The 25,265-nt window shown below is 40.3% G+C and overlaps 1 protein-coding gene across 2 annotated transcripts in view; it reads left to right on the top strand.

Annotated features, from left to right (window-relative positions):
• The window catches only part of MSRA (methionine sulfoxide reductase A), a 701,247-nt gene that overhangs the window by 290,374 nt on the left and 385,608 nt on the right, over window positions 1-25,265 (top strand). For both annotated transcript variants that reach the window (XM_030198712.1, XM_030198711.1), the window contains exon 2: window positions 13,239-13,307. In XM_030198712.1, the coding sequence (XP_030054572.1) occupies window positions 13,239-13,307 (69 nt within the window). The remainder of the gene's footprint in view (window positions 1-13,238; window positions 13,308-25,265) is intronic.

Raw genomic sequence — 25,265 nt, forward strand, 5'->3', positions numbered from 1 at the left:
AGTACCTTTGCTTTTTCTAAAGAACACTTATGCCAATTATTTATTAAAATGTATTTAGACACTCTTAAATGAGGTACATTTTTAATGCCATTAAATTTAGTTACTATGTATATCCATATATCATGTGTTGGTGAAAAGACAGAATCCCCTCCCTTCAAAAACAGAAATTCAAATTAGAAATGATAGTACATTCCAGATTTCTTCTTTCCTTTTCATTCTGAGGTCACAGAATAGAATGTAGGATCAATAATATGCCAGTATAGGCAGATTGTTGTTTTCGTGGATATTTTTTAGTCCCACTGACATGTTTATAGTACTATACAATATAGCAGTACTGTGCATCAGGTGTATTAGTTTAAATAAGAAAAAATATTCACTCATGCTAGACTGTGTTCTTGTTTATCAGAGAAAAAGATGTCATCTGAAAACATCACTGATAGCTTGCATTTAATAATTCTTTCTGGGAATTCATTATCTATAGTCACCAAAATATTTCAGACAAAAGTCAAATAGCTTATATTTTATTTCATCCTCTTTAAAAATGGGCATTGTTAAGAAACTACTGATTTGGGTTCAGATCTGAAGCATGATCCAGTCTACTGAATCATCTGACGTGTTCATCCTATTTGTTTTCTAAACTACATTTGCTTAATGTGGAGGCTGGTGTTTATATTTTTTAACTGTTTCATACATAAGCTTTTTTTTAATTTGAAAGAGCAAAATACATTTAGGAGCAATTCTATAAAGGGCACCAATTCTAAAATGGCATCTGAGCGCCCAGATTCCATTACAGATTACTAGCTTAAGTCAGTCTGTGGCAGATATACAGTAGTACCTCGGTTTTCATTGACGTCGGTTTTCGTCGATTTCGGATTTCGTAGATTTTTTTCAACGAGAAATTTGTCTCGGTTTTCGTTGGTTGCCTCAGATTTCATTGAAAAAGAAGGACATCCATCTCCCAATTTGTATCAGAAGATGGACGTCCTCCCGATTTTGGCCGTCCTCGTTAATTGCCTCGGTTTTCATCGGTTTCGGATTTCGCCGATTGTTTTCAGACGGATTATCGACGAAAACCGAGGTTTCACTGTAAATGCCTGCTCCTAAATGAAGCACTTTAGCATATGACAGTATTCTATAATGTAAGCTCATTTTTGTCTGACATGACCGTGCCATGTCAATATGCATTCCCTTGTGAACGCTCCCTTTAATTTATGTGCTATGCAACTTGCTTACTCACATTGTAGAATACCGCTGAGCATACACATAGCACTTACATTTGTGAATGTGAAATATTCTGTAATCATGGCATGGAAATAGTGCTTAGATTTAGGCACTGAGGTTATAGAATAAGGGGATAAAAAGGTAATTTTATAAGAGGGTACCTAGTTTAAGAGCGCAAAGTGGGCACCTACTTAGGCACTATTTTATATTTGGTTTTATAAAATACTAGCTTAAGTGGAGAAATTACCCTTTCATTGCTCATACCTTCTGCTGGGCAGCTGTAAATGTCCACGCCAAGATTATGGTTTATTAATTTGTGTTAAAAAATTGGGTTTGAAAACTTTACACAATATATTCCATACACTTAAAGGGCTTTGAAAATCAATTAAACAAAAGACACCTGAAATACTTCCGGTAGGAAAACAATAGATATACTATAAAGAACCTTCTACCATATCAAAGACTAGGGGAAAAAAAAGCTCCTAATCGGAGAAAAACAACTGATTCCCCAAAAATCCCCTACCCTATCTAAATAAATAAATCCCCAATGCAGGAGTATATGTGTACAAATTGAAAGGGCTCTGCAAAATTTTCAATTCAATTCCAATAACAAAAAAAGCAAGCTTGCCAACACTTATCTTAAGAGGAGAACAGTACTATCTCACAGTTTCACAGTCTCATTCAATGGCGTCACCCCTCCAATTGTTACCACTGAAGACCCTCCAGCTCCATGATAACTGGAATAGACTGTTCCTCTGCAGTCCACCTGGCAAGACACACTGCTTCAAACCTCCAACAAGGGCTCTTGTTTTGCAAAGTTCTTTGCTACATCAGGAGGGAACCATATGTCGAACTTTACAACCTTTCAACCTACATTTGGTAACCAATGATGTTGTTTCAAAAGTGGGGTGGAATGTTGAAAACGTGAACACTTCAACAATTAGAAGACATAATGTTCACTTAGGGCCCTGTTTACTAAGGCGCGTTAGCATTTTTACCCTGCCTACAAGTAGCGAACACGCTAACTGTGTAGACGCCCATAGGGATATTGTAGGCATATATATGGTTAACAAGTGTATATGGTTAACACACATTAAAAATGCTAATGCACCTATAACATAGCTTAGTAAACAGAGCCCTTAGATATTAATGAATGGGGGAAGAAGTCTCATTTGTCACTGGGTCATAAACCCCTGATCGTCAAAACTGGGTCTATAAATGGAGCCCGTTTGTGGCTGTTATAATCATTGACAAAAAACCCTCCTGTCTATTTGACTATATTTACATCTTTTTAATTATTTTTCTGAATTTTTTGACTCAATTAGGTTACTGAAAAACCTTATAAAGAGTAGCTGTCAATCAGCACAAAGTTATCAATGTGAAGTAACACTTACCTTAAGGCTCATTGGATTCTGACAGGCACCCGCTTCAGTGCCGCTTTATCAAGGGATCAAAGCCAATGGTCACCTATAAAGAAACAACAAATCTCACTCAATGTGCAACAGTGAACAAAAAAAGTGAACAAAAAATAATAATTCAAATGAAACCTGGCTTCCACATACATAATGCCTTCATACTAGATGCTAATGCCGCCAGACTGAAAACAATGGCAGTGGCGTTTTTTAACCTGTTGGTTACTGGAAATGTAGAAAACAGCCAGCAGGAACTGACATCGTCGGGAAACTGATATCATCACAGAACAGAGCCCATCTACAGTTTCATATAAAACAGTCTCAGAGGACGCTAGTGTTTAAGCCTTGGGGCTCCAAAGATTGTAAATGGTAAATCCAAAAGAGCTCTCTTTGTAACAAGATTCTGTCTATGTTGCCTCTGCATCATGAGGGAAATACATGATGCACAGCAAAACATACAAGATCATCGAAATTGTGTGCATGTGTTGAGCAATATTTCACTAACTGTCTCCTAGTCATTGTCTAGTCACACATGATCTGTGCTCTGTAATACATGTATGCAGAGTTCTTTTAGTCTTCCCTACATATATTTTGTTACAGGGGCATCTCAATGCATAAATCACATTGGTAGTCAGACAAGTTGTGTGATGTCTCAAATAATAAGTCTTGTTATCAATTGCATTTTTGAAACTGCTGTATTGTTGCGTAATCTCACATATCTTACAGCCCTGACTTCCACATTTGAAATGGCCTGTGGGCAAACACTCTGTTCCTGGTCCATCATAGTTGATGGATAATTGGGCTGGACTCAGTAATTCTTTTAGATTTTTGGCTTGAGAGAATGCCACCCGTAGATGTTGATCTTTAAATACCGGATGAATTCTCATGATGTGAACAGCCAAGTTGCGATACTTGTAATTAATTTGGAAAGCCTTTAGACTTGATGCTGGTAACCCTAAATATAACTAATTGCAATAATTTAAGCCAGTGAGGCTCTGCACAACTAATCTAAAATTCTCCAACAGGCTTTAGCTTTTCAGTCTGCTCATTCGCAGTTTACAAAAAGATTCTTTAATGACGTCTATGTGTAAATTGGTCAAATGTACATATGTCCTTGCAAATTCTGCTCACTTTTCTACAGGTAAAGTACTCACCATCATGTCAACGTGTACTTTTACACTGGTTGGAATTTTATAACAGGCCATGCATGCATGCTTGTGGCCACATATATGCAAAAATGACTTAATAAAATTGCCCACTTAGGGTTCATTTTAAATTCAGTTGACCATCTTAAACACATTAGAATATTTAGGGGGTAGTTACTAACATAAGGTAAGGGAATATCATACATTTTTTGTCAAACAACGTGCATTAACCCCCGGATTCTGTTATAGTCATATTCTGGATTTCCTCGCGCAACTTAATTAGTTAACAAGCCAATCAGTGCCAATAATTGCCACTTAACAAGCAATTATTGACACTAATTGGCACAGAACTGTATAGGCGTATTCTATAATGTGAAACACTTAAATTCTAAGTCGCATAGTTGAAAAGGGGGCATGGCCATGGGCGTAAAATGAGCAGGTCATGGGCGTTTCTAAAATTAATCTTGTTGTTATAGACTACACCTGGTCAACGCCTAATTTAGGCATCAGCATTTACACCAAGTTTTACTTTATGTAACTGACCGCCACTAAATTTAGTTACATGGATGGGTGCTCAGCGTTTTCTATAAATTGTGTAGAAATTTATAGAAAATTGTGTAGAACTTTAGGCACTACCTAGGCATATTCCATTTCAGTGCCATTTTTTTTAGGAGTGATATATAGAATCTAGTCCTAAATGGCAAAATCATACATTATGTTACCTCATTGCTAGTTATTGTGGCACCATGCATGTTAGTAATGAGATGCAAAGCACCTCATTAATATGCAAACTGAATAATGCAGCTTGTATTAAACTTTGCAAGCTGTTTTATTCATGGAAAAATAATGCCAGCTTTGAGCGGGTGCTAATTTTCCTTCCTGGAAATATTGGCTCCTACCATTGGCATTTTTTTCTATGAATAATGCAGTTTACAGAGTTCAATGCAAGCTGTGAAATTCGATTACTGTGGGAGTTGCCTGCAGTACTGAGTTATTGTAGTTAGTGACTATTAAGCAGCAGTTAAATGTAATATTTTACTACAGTTTAGTAATCTCATATTATATTTTAAGATAAAGTTTAGAGTGTGGATTAAGAAACAATGGAAAAATGGAGCAGCACTAATTTCATAATAATTATGATATATTTTCAGATTTTAAAATTGAATAGCAATATTTGTTACTGTACTTATGAATTATTTTATGAAAAATTATTTTCAATACCCTTCGGCTCTCATTCTGTAAATTATGAAGGTAGTCAAATATGTATACAAAAGATTGATCTACCTTTCATAATTTTGTCTAATCTCTTTTTGAAGCACATTTATACCATTTATTTTAACAGCATTCTGTTATTACTAAATAAACATTTAGTAATGTGTTGTATGAAGTTTTGTTTCCTACTTGATTTTGTTGTGAACAATGCTTTTTTTTTCTCTCTTGCTCTCTCTTTTTTGTTTTACAAAGAATTTTCTTAAATTTTTTTAGTTTGAGAATAAATATTCTGAGCTGTACTACTTGAGAAAACTAGCTCTTATAAGGGCTTAACAAGATTGGATTTATTTTTGAAAGAAGAACATTTTAACAAATTTGTAAAATGACACCTAAGTTTTGTGGCACTTTATGGACTAAACACTGGTTTTCACCCCAGTCTTTGGAATACCCGCAGCCAGTCTAGTTTTCGGGACATGCCTGACAGAGATATGCTTATAATGGATTCTGCCTGGCACTTGTGACCTGGATTGGCCACTGTTGGAAGCAGGATACTGGGCTAGATGGACCATTGGTCGGATCCAGTATGACTATTCTTATGTTCTTATGGAAGCAGTACATGCAGGTCTCTTTCATCCATATTCTTTTGGGATATCCTGAAAACTAGACTGGCTGAAGTATCCAATGGGCTTAGTTAAGAATGAAAGATCTAATCGATTTATTGCTAGTCCATGTCATCAGTAATATCTGTTGATAAGGTACCACCAGGCTCATTATTGTTTGGGTACTACAGAATAGCATAGTCACTTTTCTGCAAATTTTAAAGTATTTGTATTGCGTACCGCACTGCATTTGTTTAGTAGTGTTATAAAAATGATAAGTAACAGTAGTAGTAGTATTGTATTTATTCCACAATGATAACATCTCTCGTAAGTGTTGGTTATTCTTGCAAGGATGTACGTTCTTCATAGATGCTTGTTTCCTCTCATATATTTACTTTCTAAAGCGTGGCTCCACATGCTAGAGTACCAGTCTTCAAATCATATAGGGTCCCTTTTACTAAGCCTCGTAGTCACCTATGCGCGTAGAACGTGTGCCAAATTAGAGTTACCGCCCGGTTACCGCATGGCCCTTGTGGTAATTTCAATTTTGGCGCAGGTCCGCTACGCGCTTCTGAAAAATATTTATTATTTTCTGGCGCACGTAACAGATGCGCGCAGGTCATTACCACCCAGTTCTTTACCACTAGGTCTATGGCTGGCGGTAAGGTCTCAGACCCAAAATGGACGCACGGCAAATTTGATTTTGCCACATGCCCATTTTTGGCAAAAAAGAAAAGAGGCCTTTTTTTCCAGGCGCACTAAAAAATGGATCGGCGTGCACCCAAAACCCGCGCCAACAGTACTACAAGCCATTTTTCAGTGCTCCTTTGTAAAAGGACCCCTTAGTTTTACACAACGTTTTGGAAAAATCGTAAAGAAAAAAGTGAGAAGTAATTCCTATCATTCAGTGATCTAGCTTTGTTGTGACTGGGAGAAGGTTTGATGGGAGAGGGCTATTATGTGAAATAGGTTTATGCTTTTCTGGAACAGATTGTAAGGGGAGGCTTAGACCTGTCAAGCTTAACTTTGTATTAGGATCTGACCATTTATCATTGTCAGATGGGAGTAAGGGGAAGAGTCAGTGGGCCATTCTCATTCATCTGCTGACTGACAGATGACTGAAGTCGAATTCAACCTCTAGGCAGATAATCTGCCATCACAGAGGATAGTGTAAGGGTGAGATACTGTATCACAGGCTGCATGCAGCTTCCTGCTTAAATACACTGACATCATCACATGGTTGATAACAAAATAGAAAAAGAAAAGAATATCATTTGGGCTTTTAAGTACAATAGTGTGTGCCTTCTAAAATTTATCCAGCACCTGTGATTTTAACCTGATTTCCAGGGAGTGACATTAATCCATGAAAAAAATGTTTAAATATTCTTTGTATGAAAAACCTAACTTGGTGGACTGAATGGATCAAATGGCTTTTTCTACTGATATCTCAATGTCCACTCTTTAAGACATGATAATATTGATAGTTGAAAGCATATAGTACTTGCTGGAGTAAGAAGGGGATGGAGTAATATGATAGACAGATTCTAATATTTAGCAGACCACTAAATGGAAATATTTTCCATACAAAAGTCAAGGCAAGAAAGATGATAAAAGACTAGGAGAGAGTCAGGGGAAATATACAGAATTACTTCATTACAGAATTTAAACATACAGAAATCAGCGATAATAGCAGGCGATAAATATTAGATTTCTATAACTAGTCTAACATTTAGATCCCCCCATTTCTTTTACCCATTTGTGAAATCACTGGAATTGTAGATGGCCAAGAAATGAAGAGGACAAAGCCAAATTACACAGAGTGATGGTACAGCTGCATCAGATTCCGAAGAAAAGGAATAAGGTCAGCTAACATGAAACAGCAGCATGTTTTGATATGTTCTTAGATTGCAGGGGTGCAGCTTTTCTAAAATGATCTGCAGTGCAGACTGGCTTGACAACACCTTCCAGACATAGAGAACTGTCTAAGCTTATTCTGCAAAATGATGCATATAAATTCTAAGTCACATAGTTGAAAAGGGGGCGGTTGTGGAATGGATGGGTCATGGGGTATCGGACGCGCGCCAAAAATGAAATTACTGCAAGAGCCACGCAGTAGCCAGGTGGTAACTGGAATTAGTGTTACATTCACAGTTGTCAGTCCTCTGAATGACTTTGTTTCACAGGGCTCAAGCCTTGCTCAGTCTCCGACTGGGTGGCTGCTGGGAGTCGATTCAGAGAATAGAGCTCTGGAGTCTCCTCAAAGTTTTGGATATTACTCTTAGCTCAGAGGAGAAAAGACAACCTCCCTGCCCCACCGATTCTCGAGTAGGGGCTTTGGAGGATCAGCTGAGGGTGGTGCAAGAGTTGAAAGGCTTGGATTTTCTGGCTTCGACTGCTCATGTCCCAGCCATTGAGACTGGAAAAACCAGTGAGTCAAGTCTGGCCAAGAAGCAAATTCTGGCCAAGCTGTGCATTTGGGGAAATTCTATAAATAGTGCTGAAAGATGGGTGCTGAAAAGACCATCACTGAGCCCCTATTCTATAAAGGGCTTCCAACCTTTATAGAATACTAGCATAGCGCACAGGTCACAACTTACCTTGGATGCCAGACATATACCTGATAGAAACAAGTGCAAGTCTAGCACTCAAAGTTAGGTGCGGATTGGCACTAATCCATAACTTGGTGAGCAACCATGATCCACCCATGCCCCTCCCATTGCCACAACCCCTTTTCATTTGCACACAGGAAACTTTAGGTGGCATATTATGGAATAGCACATAGTTGAGCACCAATTAGCACCAATTAAGTGGCCAGTTGGTGCCAATTTTCTTGTTAAGCTGTATGCAGATCTAGGATCAGCGCCCAAATTCTGGTGCCCAATGTTCTGCAACCTATATAGAATCTAGGGGTTGATGTTCTCGCAGAAGAGTTTAAAACCAACTGGCAAGTAATGACTCGATACACTTTGGTCTGCAATTTTTGATTTAAGGAAGACTCTGTTTAACCAATTCCATAGTCAGTATGCTCAGATATCTAAACTAACAGAGACACCACCTCTCACTTTGCTCACATTGATGAGCAGGGAAAAAAATTGCAAGATTTGTATGTAAGACTAATTAAATCGGAGACTTTGGAGGTGGCTTTAATGAAAGATAGTTTGGTGCTGAACAGAAAATTGGAAAATATATCAAGGCTAAAAAACTTAATGTTTATTAATTTTCCAAAGCAAATTTATGCGTTCTCTATAGAAATGTTGGGAAGATATTTGAAGGAGGTTCTGAAGATATAATCATTGCCAAGAATAGTTCATGCATATTATGTCCCACCTCTGACTGAGCTGTCTTTTATTGATAAAAATCAAGCCCCTGGTTCACTAGAACTTTCTGCTAGTTTAAATGTTTCAATTAGAAATACAGCAAGATGCTTCTAGACTGCTACTTTAATTGCAAAATTTGAAGATGTTGTGGACTGAGATTTGGTATTGCACACGTTTTTTTAGGTGTAGATAGGTTTTGTTTTGTAATATCAAGGTTTGGGTGTACCCAGATGAGACTAGAGCCACACAGAGAGGGCATCAACAGTTCTTGCAGCTTAGGTATACAGTTCTGCAAATTGTTGCTTGGTTTTCTTGTAAATGTGTAGTATGGTATAATAATATGAAATATGTTTTTCTCTGAGGGCAAGGAGGACAATCATAATTGACTTTCTTTTTGTCTAGTAAAAGCCCCTTTGCTTCCTCTTTGGAATGAGTACTTTAGGCATCCATCCCTGAAGCCTCAGCGGATATCTGATTTAGAAGTATAAACTGTAAAGTCTAGCAGATCCATTTGTCTTAATTGTTTTCTGTTGTTTTCTTCTACTTCTATTTAGCTAATGCTCTGCTCTAGGTAGTGGACTAAATGTAGAGAGTAATATTTCATTTCTTCTATTGATGAAAATGGTGAGGTTTTCATTTTTTGCTTTTTCTTAATTGTACTTTCTGTTTCTTTATAAATTTATATTTGAATTTTTCACAAATCCTTTTTAAAATGTACTTAAAATTGTGTAGCTTGATGTTTAAAATTTTAGGTTTTTTAGAACTTAGATGCTGGAGCATATGCTCCACTGGATACATTCTGACCTTTTCTCATGGGACAGTAGAAATCATTTCAGTATGGATGCGGAGATGTCTCACTGCTTTACTGGAAAATTTGTAGTGCCCTTATTTGGCAGCTTGACCCCTAGTGATAGTACTACAAGACAATTGCTAGGGGTCACAGGTGCCATTTTGAACTCTGCGCCAGCAGTGAGAGAAGTGACTGGGGACTGTTCCTGTCCCATGATCTGTGGACCATTAGAGTGTACTGCACTTTTAGATATCTATATCCTGTCTTTATAAAATCAGGATTTGTACATCAATGTAATATGCATGTCTAAATGCCAGTTTTCAGTCATACAGAACATGTACAGAGCTAAAATATAGACCATATTCACATAAAATAAGTTGTGTTTTTCTAGTGCTTACTTCTATGCGTGTTTACACTGGGACAATTTTATGGGTATCTACTTGAGCATGTGAAACACTGTTACAGTACATACTCTCAAGTCACTGGTAAAATTACCACCCAAGTATATAGGAGGCAATTCTATAACTGAGCACGTATAAATTGGTGCTCAGAGGGTGCTTGGTAGGAGTCTATTGTCTAAAGAAATATAGGTACCTACTTTCCTTTACACAATACTAGATTGTGCGAAAATACATGCTTATAAGATAGGTGAGTACACTTTACAGTATGTCTAGCTATGTTCCATAGATACCTGCATGTGATTCCTGCTACACTCCACCAGACTCAAACTATCAGGCTTATTTTCGAAAGTGATCGCCGGCCATCTTCCGACATAAATCGGGAGATGGCCGGCAATCTCTCAAAAGCAGCAAAATCTGTATAATCGAAAGCGGCTTTTTTGACAATATTGCCGCTTTCCCATCGCCGCACCAGCGAAAGTTCAAGGGGGCGTGTCGGCGGCATAGCAAAGGCGGGACATGGGCAGGCGTGGGCGTGGCTACCAGATGGCAGGCTTTCGCGGATAATGGGAAAAAAAGCAGCGTTAAGCAGTATTTCGCCGGGTTTACTTGGTCCTTTTATTTTCACGACCAAGCCTCAAAAAGGTGCCCCAACTGACCAGATGACCACTGAAGGGAATGGGGGATGACCTCCTCATACTCCCCCATTGGTCACCAACCCCCTCCCACACTAAGAAAATAAAAATAAAATTTGGATGTTTTGTTTTTGGTCCATTTTCGGAAAAAAAAAGTCCAATTACGAAATGCACAAAATCAAGCCATTGGGATGTAGGAGGAGCCAGGATTTTTAGTACACTGGTCCCCCAGACATCCCAGGATAGCAATAGGGCACCCTAGGGGTCACTGTGGTGGACTTCATAAAATGCTCCCAGGTATACATGTCACCATTGCTCCCTTGTTTGCTGAGCCCCCCAAAACCCACCACCTTCAATTGTATACCACTACCATAGCCCTTATGGGTGAAGGGGGCACCTATATATGGGTGTAGTGGGTTTCTGGTGTGTTTTGGAGGGCTCTCAGTTTCCTCCACAACTGTAACAGGTAGGGTGAAGTATGGGCCTGGGTCCACCTGTCTGCAGTGCACTGCACCCACCACTAGACTACTCCAGGGACCTGCATGCTGTCCTAATGGATCGGAGTATAACATCTGAGGCTGGCAAGTAATGTTTTAATTCACATTTTTGGGGGTGGGTGGGAGGGGGTTAGTACCACTAGGGGAGTAAGGAGAGGTCAAACCTGATTCCCTCCGGTGGTCAGCTGGTCATTTAGGGCACCCCTCTTTGTGCCTTATTCATTATAAAAACAGGTGTAGCTCAAAACGTCTTAGTTTTAGTCTTGGATGGTTTCGTTTTGTTCTTATATGGCTGAAAAATGTCCAAGTATTAGGAATGCCCAGATCATGCCCTTAACACGCTCCTGACATGCCCTCTTGTGATTTGAACGTACTTCTGATGGACTTCATAGAAAAATGTCTAAAAATCGTTTTTGAGAAAAACATCCAAATGCAGATTTATGCCAGTTTTTGGACGTTTTTCTCTTTTGAAAATGAGCTCCAGGGGCATAATCGAATGCGAACGCCCATCTCCATGGGCGTCTATCTCCGAGAATGGGTATGTGAAGGGGCGGGATAAACCGTATTTTCAAAAAAAAAAAAAAAAATGGGTGTCCATCTTTTTCCGATAATACGGTTTGTGCCAGGCAAATGCATCGGATTTGTGTGGATTTGAGCTGGGCGGTATCGTTTTTCAGCGATAATGGAAACCGAATGCGCCCAGCTCAAAAACGAACAAATCCAAGGCATTTGGTCATGGGAAGGGCCAGGATTCGTAGTGCACTGGTCCCCCTCACATGCCAGGACACCAACCGGGCACCCTAGGGGGCACTTGTAACAATGAAAAAAAAAATTAAAATACCTTTGAACTCCATAGCTCCCTTCCCTTGGGTGCTGAGCCCCCAAATCCCCCCCAAAACCCACTGCCCACAACACTACACCATTACCATAGCACTTATAGCTGAAGGGGGCCACCTAGATGTGGGTACAGTGGGTTTTGGGGGCGGTTTGGAGGGCTCCCAGTTAGCAGCATAAGTGTAACAGGTAGGGGGGGGGATGGGCCTGGGTCCACCTGGCTGAAGTCCACTGCACCCACTAACAACTGCTCCAGGGACCTTCATACTGCTGTCATCAGCTGGGTATGGCATTTGAGGCTGGCATACAGGCTGGCAAAAAAGGTTTTTATTTGGTTTTTTTTTACTGTGGGAGGGGGCTGGTGACCACTGGGGGAGTACAGGGAGGTCATCCCCCATTCCCTCTGGTGGTCATCTATCATTTAGGGCACTTTTTGGGGACTTGTTCGTGAAAAAAAAGGGTCCAAAAAGTGACCCGAATTCGCGCTAAAAACGCCTCTTTTTTCAATTATCGGCTGAGGACGCCCATCTCTCCTCGGCCGATAAACATGCCCCAGTCCCGCCCTCACCACGCCTATGACACACCCCTGTCAACTTTGCCCGTTTCCGCGACAGATTGCAGTTGAAGATGCCCAAAATCGGCTTCCCATTATACCGATTTGGGCGCCCATGGGAGAAACACACCCATCTCCCGAATTGGGTCGAAATATGGGCGTCTTTCTCTTTCGAAAATAAGGCAGATTGTCTCCTAAGGATGATTTGGATATTTCATCTTTGCAGTTTTATCTTCTATGTACAAGAAGAATTTTATTTTAACAAGCTCTAAATCACAGCTTTCATGGACTCTGATGCAGGCGCTAGATCCGAAACACGGCCTGTTCTGTGTCCACATCAACTCATTTAGTTAGGACTAACAATAAAGGACATTAATATCTTGCCATCACCAGTTCTTGTTTATTTGTTCATTCCCACTGCTTTTTTGTTCTGGCTGCTGCATTTTGTGGGACTCCTTGGTTTTTATCTGTTATTTGGATCCTAAGTCTGAATTAAACACTTTCTCTATGACTAGAAGGCTCGTATCCTATTTAAATTCATGTGGGTACTTCAAGCATCACAGTTACTCTGTACCATTAGTTAATATATTGTGTTTAAAACTGATTTTTATCCTTTGTTTTACAGCTAAACATCATGTCAATGGAAATGCAATGGTCGAACCTTTTCCAGAAGGAATACAGATGGTTATATTTGGTAAGTTGTCTACATCAAAGTTTTAAAAATTCAGCAATAATAAGGGGATGCATACCACATTTTTTGTCTTCAGCATGGAAATGAAGGTCAATAAAAAATATAAAGGGAAGCCTTTTTATTGGACTAATGCAATATGCATTAGGCAGCTAATGCGTGATTTACCTTGCAGTATGCAACATGGGTCCACACTACTGTCTCCTGCATTAAGAAAGCTGCCTTTCTAGTAGAAATCTCATATTAACTGCCTAATGTGGGAATGGGCAGGATATGGACAGGTAAAGGTGTGGCCAGTTGTGACAAGTAGCACACTCAAGTCGGTACTGCTCGCTAGCTGTCATAATTGCAAATAGCACACCTGCACTTACTATCACTTCAAGAAGAGGTGATAAGTACAGCTGTGCTATCAGCAATCTGTTTGTGCAGCTGCTGACAGGAGAAGTGCTGTGGCAGTACAGTGTCCAGCACTTCTGATCCCCTCCTTGACACCCATTCCCTGGCATAAATTAACCCCTGTCCTCAATCCTTTCCCTGGCATCAATTAAATCTCCCCCCCTCCCCAATATATTTCCTGGCATTAGTATTGCCCCTTGATACCTTGCCCAACATCAGTGCACCCCACAATCCATTCCTGCCATCAAGTCCCATCCCTTCAACATCAATACTGCCCCCAATCTCTAGCCCAACATCTATACTGTGCCCAAAACCTTGCCCAACGTCAGGCTGCGCTGTTCAACGTCAATACTGCTCCCATTTCCTTATCCAATGCCATGCCCATTCCCAAGCACTTCACAAGCATCAAGCCCTGGCCCCACAACATCAAAACCCCTCCCCTCTCCCCAACCACCCAGGACTTATCTAGGGGTTTCATTGGTAGTTTAGGGGGGTCCATGTGGCAGTGGTCACCCTCTACTGCCACCCAGGTTGGTGCAGTCATCCAAAATGGTGCCTGTGACCCTTAGCGATACGCTCATGTTCCTACAGTCAGGGGACATATTTCTGTATTAGGAATTTACTCTTTAAATGGAAATATTCCCCTAGCAATAAGACCACACGACTACAGCTAGGGATAGGCGCCATTTTGGATGACAGTGCTGATCTGAGCAGCAGAGACTCCCCTGGGCTACCAATAAAGCCCCTTGGTAAGTCCCAGAGGGGTTGTGGGAGAGTAGGAGTCTGGAGGACTGGAATTCTGATACCAGGGAAGGGCTCAGGAGGTAAGCCTGATGTTGGGCAAGTACTTAGGGGTGGGGGCAGACCTAATGTTGGGCAAGGGATCGGTTGGCAAAAGTTTTGGTGGGAAAAGGGTTGGGTGAGGCAGTGTTGAAGTAGGGGAATGGACTGAGGGGCAGTATTAATGTTGGGCAAAGAGGCAGGGGCAGTATTGATGTCAGAGAACGGATTGGTGGCTATATTGCTGTTGTAGAAAAGACTGAGGCGCAGTATTGAGGTTGGGCAAGGATCGGGGAGTGTATGATATCAGAGAAGGGACTGGGTGATGTGTGGAAAGGGAGAGGAAGGGGTATACCACTGCATCAATTCTGTTTTATCTATTTGTAGTTCTCTCACTTCAGGCATTGCATGTAATACGGTGGCCATGTGTTAACAGTCTGCTCTGTGTGCTAAATGAAGGGCAGATGCAGGGTATCGCTTCTGCAATTGCTACATAGGCTTTGCACTTACTGCACACTCATTTTTGCTTTAAATGTACAGTAAGCGCAAAAACTACTGCACTTTAGTAAAAGGGCTCCTAAATTTTATGGCTAGATTTTGATTAGTTTTAGGTTAGTTATACTTCCTTTATTAGGTCCAAAAAAAAAGAGCATGCAAAGAAGGCAGTTATTTATTTATTTGTTTGTTTATTTTTTTTTCTTATATCCCACATTATCCAAAAACAAATTTCAGTTCAATGTGGCTTACAATTAAACAATGAGTAACAGTTTACATATAAGGTCTTAACATTGATTACATAGAGAAATATTTTTTAAACAGATAAGTTTTTTTAAAGCTTTTCGGATTAGAAGGTATGAGCTTATGCTTCTGATTGCTTTTGGAATGAGATTCCACCGTTTAGATCTAGATAACCAAATCCAGCTGTATAAACAGATTTGTTTGTTACATTTTTTTCAATTAGTTAGATGTAATAACAAATATTCTCTGGATGTTGGCTTTATATTTCTAGCTGACAAGGTAATTAGACTTGTCATACAATGAGGTGCCATTCCAAACAGAATTTTGAAAATTATTTTACATGTTTTGAACATAATTCAACCTCTGATTGGAAGCCAATGTAATGCTATAAGTAAAAGGGTAGCCTTGTTAAAGTTTGGTGCCCATAAATTAGTCATACAGCTGTATTTTGTGCTGTCTGAAGCAGCTTAAATATAGATTCTTTGATTCCTACATATATTTTATTACAGTAGTCCAGTTGTGAAAGTGTCAGTGTTTGAATGAACTAGTAGTCTGAATGAGTTCTTGTCAAAATAAGTTCTTTTTAATCTCCACATTGTCTTGAACATCTTAGCAATTACTGCATAAGCTTGATCTTCAAAGGAAAGATGTTAGTCAAGGATAACTCCTAGAATTTTTAATAATTTATCTATAGGATAGACAGTTTGGTCAATTATGAAGTTGGGGAAAAGAGGTGATTGAGTGAGAGCTTGATAGTACTAAGAATTTGTTTTTTTTCTCTAATTTAGATATCTCTGAAGTATCATTAGTGAAAGGGACATCTCATAGACGAAAGGATTAAAGCCCATATTGTTTAATTTCTTTCTTAATGGTGCTAGTATGACATTGAATAATGTTGGGGAGATAGGGGATTCCTGTGGCACCCTGTATGGTATTGAGGGAAAGTAGGAAAGAGGGAGTGATATCTTAGCAGAGTGTGAAAATGGTGACAGAGAAGCAGCTCAAGTTAGAAAGCTACTTTATATTTTTTATAAAATGTCTGACCATTTTCATTTTGAATGACTTATGGTTTTGGTTTGTTCTGAATTTCCCTTTTTGTATTGTGATTAGAAGGTCCTTGATACATTGGTCTGATCCTGAAAAATGTTTCCCCATGGAAATATTGCCTTCCTCTTCATTGTGATGTGTTGTTTTTTTTTGTCTTAGGTTTATTAAAGACAATAATAAATCTAAGACAAAAAAATAACATATCACAAAGAAGAAGAAGGCAACATTTCTAAGCGGAAATGTTTTTCAGGATCGGGAATATATCAATGACCTTATGATCACTTCTGTGTGATATTTCTCTTCAAGTTTTCTTTCTTTCTTTATTATTTTTTCTTTTGTCCAAGTGTTTATTTTAACACTAAAAGGAATTAACAATATGTTAAATAGAATATAGAAGTTATACAACTGTCACAACAATACAAAAAGGTTAACTAATTAATCCAAAGAGCAGCATCTAATTGCATAATATTTAGCATTGTTTTTTTTCTTTCATATTAGATGTATTCCAGCACAAATTGTATCTAAATATTTCTGTACCAGGCCCCCAAATCATTGCTCATATAAACCATTTCCCTTTTTTTTTCTGTTACTGGCATTTCAAACTTCTGGCACATTACCATCGACTGCCACCAGAAATGAGCATTTGATTTGTGAGAGCTTTTCCAGAGTTGAAACATGGTTTTGACTACAGTAGAAAGAACTATATCCAGAAGTATGCAGACATGGAAAGCGATATGGAATGTTGTTAAGCAAATTTTAAACTTAACTACTAAAATGTACTTTTCACTGACAATCTTTAAATCTGGTAGACTAAACAGAAATGCTTCCAGATATTCAGAACAAGTGTTAAGCTTGAGAGCCACACTGCTTCCCTGATCCTCTCTTCAGGTACTATAGCTCATCTTAGAATGGAGTCCTCAGGACCTCCCACTTGGGGCCTCTCGTGCTCTACACTAACTCGGGGCATTTAATTCCAGCCTGGTCTGAGCCCCGGCCCCCCTGATTCAGCCTCTGAAATGGCCTGTTAACTCCACCTGCTGTAAGGAAGTGTAAGTGCACCATCAGTGAGGAAGTGTTCTTACTGACAGCTGTTGCTATGCCAATCACTCCCTCACACATCGGCTAAATTAGAACTGGATATCCAGTGCCAGGCAATATCTGAGCACCAATACTGAATATACAGGTCATTGGTGATTATGGCTGGAATTATAGGGGTACAGTTGATATTCTGTGCTATACCCACATAGCTACTGGGGCAAAGTTAGGACTGAACTTTGAGCAGTCAAATTTACCCAATTCGCTGTGAAGACATCAATACTGAATGTTGCCAATGCCTGTATAGCTCCTGGCTCCTCCTTGATACTATCTCTAGACTGCTTTGACACTAACCAGAGAGGGCTGTGGTGATCAAAGAGTGCCATTGAATATCGACTCCTTTCCTGCTCAGTGTGGTTTAAGCAGGTACATAAGTACATAAGTAATGCCACACTGAGAAAAGACCAAGGGTCCATCGAGCCCAGCATCCTGTCCACGACAACGGCCAATCCAGACCAAGGGCACCTGGCAAGCTTCCCAAATGTACAAACATTCTATACATGTTATTCCTGGAATTGTGGATTTTTCCCAAGTCCATTTAGTAGTGGTTTATGGACTTCTCCTTTAGGAAACTGTCTAACCCCTTTTTAAACTCTGCCAAGCTAACTGCCTTCACCACGTTCTCCAGCAACGAATTCCAGAGTTTAATTAGGAGCTTCTCGTGCCCTCTTAAACCACACTGAGGAAGGTGGGAATAGTTTTTAAGTTGTGGTAAAAGCTGGGCTTTTGCCACAGTCATTTCTCGTCCTGCCCATACAGAAATAGGAAGTGATGTCAAAGGAGGTGGGTTGGGTGGACCATAAGGAAAGTTTCAAGCATGCCACAGGCAGCATATTTGCAATGCTACTGCTGTCGGAGACCAAAGAAGACCACCTTTAAGGTAGACAAGCGCGGTGTGGGGGGGGGGGGTTAAAGAGGAGGCAGATGCCAAATTTCAGGTAGGGTGAGGGGAGTGAGCTGCAGACCTGCAAACAGAACTGGAGGGGCCAGCAGTGCAAGCAATGGCCAAGGTGGTGAGCTCCAGCAGTCATGAGAACAGCTTAATGCTGCTCACCACCAAGTTTGTGTCACTACTTAGGGGGATTGATGGGGAGGGAGGTAGAGGTGCTGGAGAATGGGAGTGAGAGAAGGAGAGAGAGAGAGATAATGGACCTGGGTGAAGAAGAGAAGGAGGAAAGGAAGAGAAAGGAAGATATGTGGATCTGGGGATGGAAGTGAGGGACACCAGTCCTTTAGAGAAGGGAAGGGGGGTGGGATTTGATATATTGCCTTTCTGTGGTTACAGTCTAATTAGTTTACATATTATATTCAGTTACTTATTTTTGTACCTGGGGCATTGGATGGTTAATAAATGACTTGCCCAGAGTCACAAGGAACTGCGGGAAATAAATAAGCCCCTGTGTTGCCTTGGAAGAGGGAGGCCTCCTAAAAGGACAGCATCATCCTGGTGAGGTGGAAGTAATTCTGTAGATAGGACCAGCACACCAGGTAATACAATATCCTCTCGCACCGAGGATGTGTCTCCAGGAGCTACTGCCCAGGTGGGAAGGGTTAGGACTGCTGTTGTAGTGGGTGATTTGATTATTAGGCATGTAGATAGCTGGGTGGCTGGTGGATGTGGGGATTGCCTGGTGACTTGCTTGCCTAGTGTGAAGGTGGCGGGCCTCATGCGTCACCTAGATAGGATTTTAGATAGTGCTGGGGAGGAGCTGGCTGTCTTGGTACATATGGGTACCAATGTCATAGGAAAATGTGAGAGAGAAGTCCTGGAAGCCAAATTTAGGATCTTAGGTAGAAAGATCAAATCCAGAACCTCTAGGGTAGCATTTTCTGAAGTGCTACCCGTTCTACACGCAGAGCCCAAGAGAAGGCAGAGCTCCGGAGTCTCAATGCATGGATGAGACGGTGCAGGGAGGAGGGTTTTAGATTTTTTTAGGAACTGTGCAACATTCTGGGGAATGGGGAGCCTATTCCGAAAGGATGGGCTCCACCTTATCCAGGGTGGGACCAAGCAGCTGGCATCGGCGTTTAAAACGTAGATAGAGCAGCTTTTAAACTAGAGACTGGGGGAAGGCCAACAGTTGCTCAAAAGTGCATGGTTCGGAAAAAGGTATCTTTCAAAGATATCACCAAAACAGGGATGATAGGGCATCCCAATAGTGAGGTTGCAAAAGAGACCATAGTAGATCAGGTGTTCTTAAATAAAAATAAAAATCAGACACAGATTACAAATTGATACTGTCAAGTACTGAGCATGATGTAAATAGGAACAAGCATAGTTTGAAATGTTTATATGCGAATGCCAGGAGCCTAAGAAATAAGATGAGAGAATATATTGCACTAAACGAAAAATTTGATATAATAGGCATCTCTGAGACCTGGTGGAAGGAGGATAACCAGTGGGACACTGTCATACCGGGGTACAAATTATATCATAGTGATAGGGTGGATTGAATTGGTGGAGGGGTAGCATTGTATGTTAAGGGGGGGCCTTAAATCAAATAGATTGAAAATTCTACAGGAAACAAAACACATCTTGGAATCCCTGTGGATTTAAATTCCATGTGTAAAGGGGAAAAGGATAGTGATAGGAGTGTACTACCGTCCGACTGGCCAGGATGAACAGACAGATGTAGAAATGTTATCAGAAATTAGGGAGGCTAACAAACTGGGCAACATGATAATAATGAGTGATTTCAATTACTCCGATATTGACTGGGTTAATGTAACATCGGGGCATGCTAGGGAGGTAAAATTCCTTGACAAAATCAAGGACTGCTTTATGGAGCAGCTGCTAAAGGAGCCGACAAGAGAAGGAAAATTTCTAGACCTAGTCTTTAGTGGATCGCGTGATCTGGTGCGGGAGGTAATGGTGCTGGGGCCGCTTGATAAAAGTGATCATAATATGATCAGATTTCATATTAGCTTTGGAGTAAGTATACACAGGATATACAATACGTTAGCATTTAACTTTCAAAAAGGAGACTGTGGTAAAATTAGAAGAACAGTGAAAAAAAAGCTTAGAGGAGTGGCTGCGAGGGTCAAGAATTTACATCAGACATGGATGCTGTTCAAAAATACCATCCTGGAAGCCCAGGATGAGCCTGCAAATAGGTGGGAAAATGTGGGATACCAATGTAACAAATAAATAAATATATTCCGTGTATTAAAAAAGGAGGGAGGAAGACCAACCGACAGCCAGCATGGTTAAAAAATGAGGTGAAGGAAGCTATTAGAGCTAAAAGAAAATCCTTCAGAAAATGGAAGAAGGAACCAACTGAAAATAATAAGAAACAGCATAAGGAATGTCAAGTCAAATGCAAAGCTCTGATAAGGGAGGCTAAGAGGGACTTCAAAAAAAAAGATTGCGTTGGAGGCAAAAACACATAGTAAAAATATTTTTAGGTATATTAAAAGCAGCAAGCTGGCAAAAGAATAGGTTGGACCACTAGATGACCGAGGAGTAAAAGGGGTGATCAGGGAAGACAAAGTCATAGCAGAGAGATTAAATGAATTCTTTGCTTCGGTCTTCACCGAGGAAGATTTGGGAGTGATACTGATGCCAGAAATAGTATTCAAAGCTGACGAGTCGGAGAAACTGAATGAAATCTCTATAAACCTAGAGGATGTAATGGGGCAATTTGACAAATTGAAGAGTAGCAAATTTCCTGGACCGGATGGTATTCTTCCCAGAGTGGTGATAGAATTGAAAAATGAACTGGTGGAACTATTGTTAGTAATATGTAAATTATCTTTAAAATTGAGCATGGTACCGTAAGATTGGAGGGTAGCTCATGTATTCCTGATATTTTAAAAAGGTTCCAGAGGAGATCCGGGAAATTATAGACCAGTGAGCCTGACGTCGGTGCCTAGCAAAATGGTAGAGACTATTTATTTATTTAAAGAACAAAATTACAGAGTATTTTCAAAGCATGGAGTAATGAAACAAAGCCAACATAGATTTAGTGAAGGGAAATCTTGCCTCACCAATCTATTACATTTGTTTGAAGGGATTAACAAACGTGGATAAAGGCGAGCTGGTTGATATTGTGTGTCTGGATTTTCAAAAGGCATTTGACAAAGTACCTCATGAAAGACTCTAGAGGAAATTGGAAAGTCATGGGATAGGAAGTAGTGTTCTATTGTGGATTAAAAACTGGTTAAAGCATAGAAAACAGAGAGTAGGGTTAAATGGTCAGTATTCTCAATGGAGAAGGGTAGATAGTGGGGTTCCTCAGGGGTCTGTGCTGGGACCGCTGCTTTTTAACATATTTATAAATGATTTAGAGATGGGAGTAACTAGTGGGGTAATTAAATTTGCTGATGACACAAAGTTATTCAAAGTTGTTAAATCATGAGAGGATTGCGAAAAATTACAAGCGGACCTTATGAGACTGGGAGACTGGGCGTCTAAATGGAAAATGACGTTTAATGCATGCAAGTGCAAAGTGATGCATGTGGGAAAGAGGAACCTGAACTATAGCTATGTAATGCAAGGTTCCACATTAAGAGTCACTGACCAAGAATGGCGTTGTTGTTGATGATGATGCGTTGAAATGCTCTGCTCAGTGTGCTGTGGCAGCTAAGAAAGCAAATAGAATGTTATTATTAGGAAAGGAATGGAAAACAAAGCGAGGACATTATAATGCCTTTGTATCGGTCCATGGTGTGACTGCACCTCAAATATTGTGTTCAATTCTGATCACCGCATCTCAAAATAGATATAGTGGAATCAGAAAAGGTACAGAGAAGGGCGACAAAAATGATAAAGGGGATGAGATGACTTCCCTATGAGGAAAGGCTGAAGCGTCTAGGGCTCTTCAGCTTGGAGAGACAGCTGAGGGGATATATGATAGAGGTGTATAAAATAATGAGTGGAGTGGAACGAGTAGATGTGAATCGTTTGTTTACTCTTTCCAAAAATACTAGGACTAGGGGGAATGCGATGAAGCTACAAAGTGGTAAATTTAATACGAATTAGAGAAAATGTTTCTTCACTCAACGTGTAATTAAACTCTGGAATTTGTTGCCACAGAACGTGTTAAAGGCGGGTTTTAAAAAGGGTCTGGATGGCTTCCTAAATGAAAAGTCCATAGATCATTATTAAATTGAGTTGGGGAAAATCCACTGCTATTTCTGGGATAAGTAGTATAAAATGTATTGAACTTTTCGGGATCTTGCCAGGTATTTGTGACCTGCATTGGCTACTGTTGGAAACTGGATGCTGGGCTTGATGGACCTTTGGTCTGTCCCACTGTGGCAATACTTATGTACTTAAATAAAAAAAATACCTTCAGTTGTGTGATTAAGCATGATTAAAGGTTTTAATTGAAATGCATCCCTATTTAGAATAAAAGGTGTACAACCTCAATCTGTTAGTATCAGGATTTCTCTTCATGCAGGCATCTAGTACCAAAGGCAGGTGGCAGGGAGATTCTGCTATTAATGTTCTTGGTCCTTTGTGACATAGGGAGGCATTTTCAAACGGGGACGACCATCTCTAAGGGCGCCCATCTCTGAGGACGTCCTCGGGAACGGGCAGGGCAACCTGTATTATCGAAACAAGATGGGCGTCCATCTTTCATTTTGATAATACGGTTGGGGACGCCCAAATCTCAACATTTAGGTCGACCTTAGAGATGATCGACCTAAATGTTGAGGTCGCCGACCTTAGAGATGGGTGACCTCGGTTTTCGCCGATAATGTAAACCGAGGACGCCCATCTCAAATACGACCAAACCCAAGCCCTTTGGTCGTGGGAGGAGCCAGCATTCGTAGTGCACTGGTCCCCCTGACATGCCAGGACACCAACCAGGCACCCTAGGGGGCACTGCAGTGGACTTCAGAAAATGCTCCCAAGTCCATAGCTCCCTTCCCTTGGATGGTGAGCCCCCCCAAACCCACTCCCCACAACTGTACACCACTGCAATAGCCCTTATGGTTGAAGGGTGGCACATACATGTGGGTACGGTGGGTTTTGGGGGGCTTTGGAGGGCTCAACATCTACCACCACAAGTGTAAGAGGAAGGGGGGATGGGCCTGGGTCTGCCTGCCTGAAGTGCAGTGCACCCACTAAAACTGCTCCAGGGACCTGCATACTGCTGTGATGGAGCTGGGTATCACATTTGAGGCTGGCATAGAGGCTGGAAAAAATGTTTTAAAGTTTTTTTTTGGGTGGGAGGGGGTTGGTGACCACTGGGGGAGTATGGGGAGGTCATCCCTGATTCCCTCCGGTGGTCATCTGGTCAGTTCAGGCACCTTTTCGAGGCTTGGTCGTGAAAAAAATGGCCCAAGTAAAGTCGCCAAATGCTCATCAGGGACGCCCTTCTTTTTTTCCATTATCAGCTGAGGACGCACATCTCTTAATCACGCCCCAGTCCCGCCTTCGCTACGCCTCCGATCCACCCCGGGAACGTTGGTCGTCCCGGTGACAGAAAGCAGTTGAGGACGCCCAAAATCGGCTTTCAATTATGCCAATTTGGGTGACCTTGCGAGAAGGATGCCCATCTCCCGATTTGTGTCGGAAGATGGGCGCCCTTCTCTTTCGAAAATTCACCTGACAGTGTTATTCTTGACAAGTGTTGTCCTCTGCCTTTTTGCAGGTGAATCTTCTATACAAAATCTTATCAGAAATGTCCTTCAAATTATGGTAGTATCTTGATATAGGATAGGTCTATGCTTGATTGTTATAGATATGATATAAGTACATAGTATTGCCATACCGGGACAGACTCAGCATCCTGTTTCCAACAGTGGCCAATCCAGGTTACCTGGCAACATCCCAAAACAGTACAATACATTTTATGCTGCTTACCCTAGAAATAAGCAGTGGATTTTCCCCAAGTCCATTTTAATAATGGCTTATAGACTTTTCTTTTAGGAAGCTATCCAGACCTTTTTTAAACCCCACTAACTGCTTTTACTACATTCTCTGGCAATGAATTCCAGAGTTTAATTATATGTTGAGTGAAGAAATATTTTCTACGATTCGTTTTAACTGTATTATTTTGCAGTTTCACCAGCTCTTCAAACGAGAGATATTAATCAAAAATTACTCCTAAAATTTTAAGGAATGACTCCAGTGGACAATCAATATTATCAATACATACATTTTTCTCACTTCCATATTGAATTTGCTACCAAACACTATGAACTTTGTTTTATCCTTATTCATTTTAAGTCTAAAGGTAGTTGCCCATACTTCTATTATATTACCTTAGATGCAATAGGGACTACATTCGACAGGTGGCCTTCATAGGGAATAAAAACAGTTTTATATCATCTGCATACAATAAAATTCTAAAACCCAACCCAACTTGATTTTTACCCAAAGTGCCATGATTAAATTAAAAAGAGGGACTCCCACAGCTTGGAATCCATTCAGAGGAGTAAGATCCATTCATCCTTACTTTATAACTTCTGTTAGTCAAAAAAATCTTTAAACCACCTCCCACCCCATAAAAATCCAAAATAGATGACAGTACCATATGATCCACTAGATCAAATGCACAAGAGAGATTGTATTGCATCAAAAGAACCTTCTTACCCATACTAACTTCTTGCTTAAGCTCAGATGACAGTGTAGCCAAAATTGTCTCTGTGCTAAAACCTCTCCTGAACCCCGACTGAAATATATTTCTCTCATATGGCGGCCATTTTCTTTGTATGAGAAGAATATGCTGGTGTTAGTAATTGAACCTCTTCCCTGAGGAAGATTCAAAACCTGTCCATGTCGGTGGAGGTTCCCTCAAAGTTAAGTAACATGAACAATGTTTTGAAAAAGTTTTTGAAATAATTATATTTAGTTGTACCTTGAGTCATAGTTTCAAAAGATTTCTTGGATTGTTGGATAGAATAAGTGGAACAAGTGGACTCTTTTGAAAAAAAAAAGTAAAACAAAGAAATGTA

Source organism: Microcaecilia unicolor, chromosome 3 (genome assembly GCF_901765095.1).
Source record: "Microcaecilia unicolor chromosome 3, aMicUni1.1, whole genome shotgun sequence".
In the NCBI taxonomy this organism is placed as follows: Eukaryota; Metazoa; Chordata; class Amphibia; order Gymnophiona; family Siphonopidae; genus Microcaecilia; species Microcaecilia unicolor.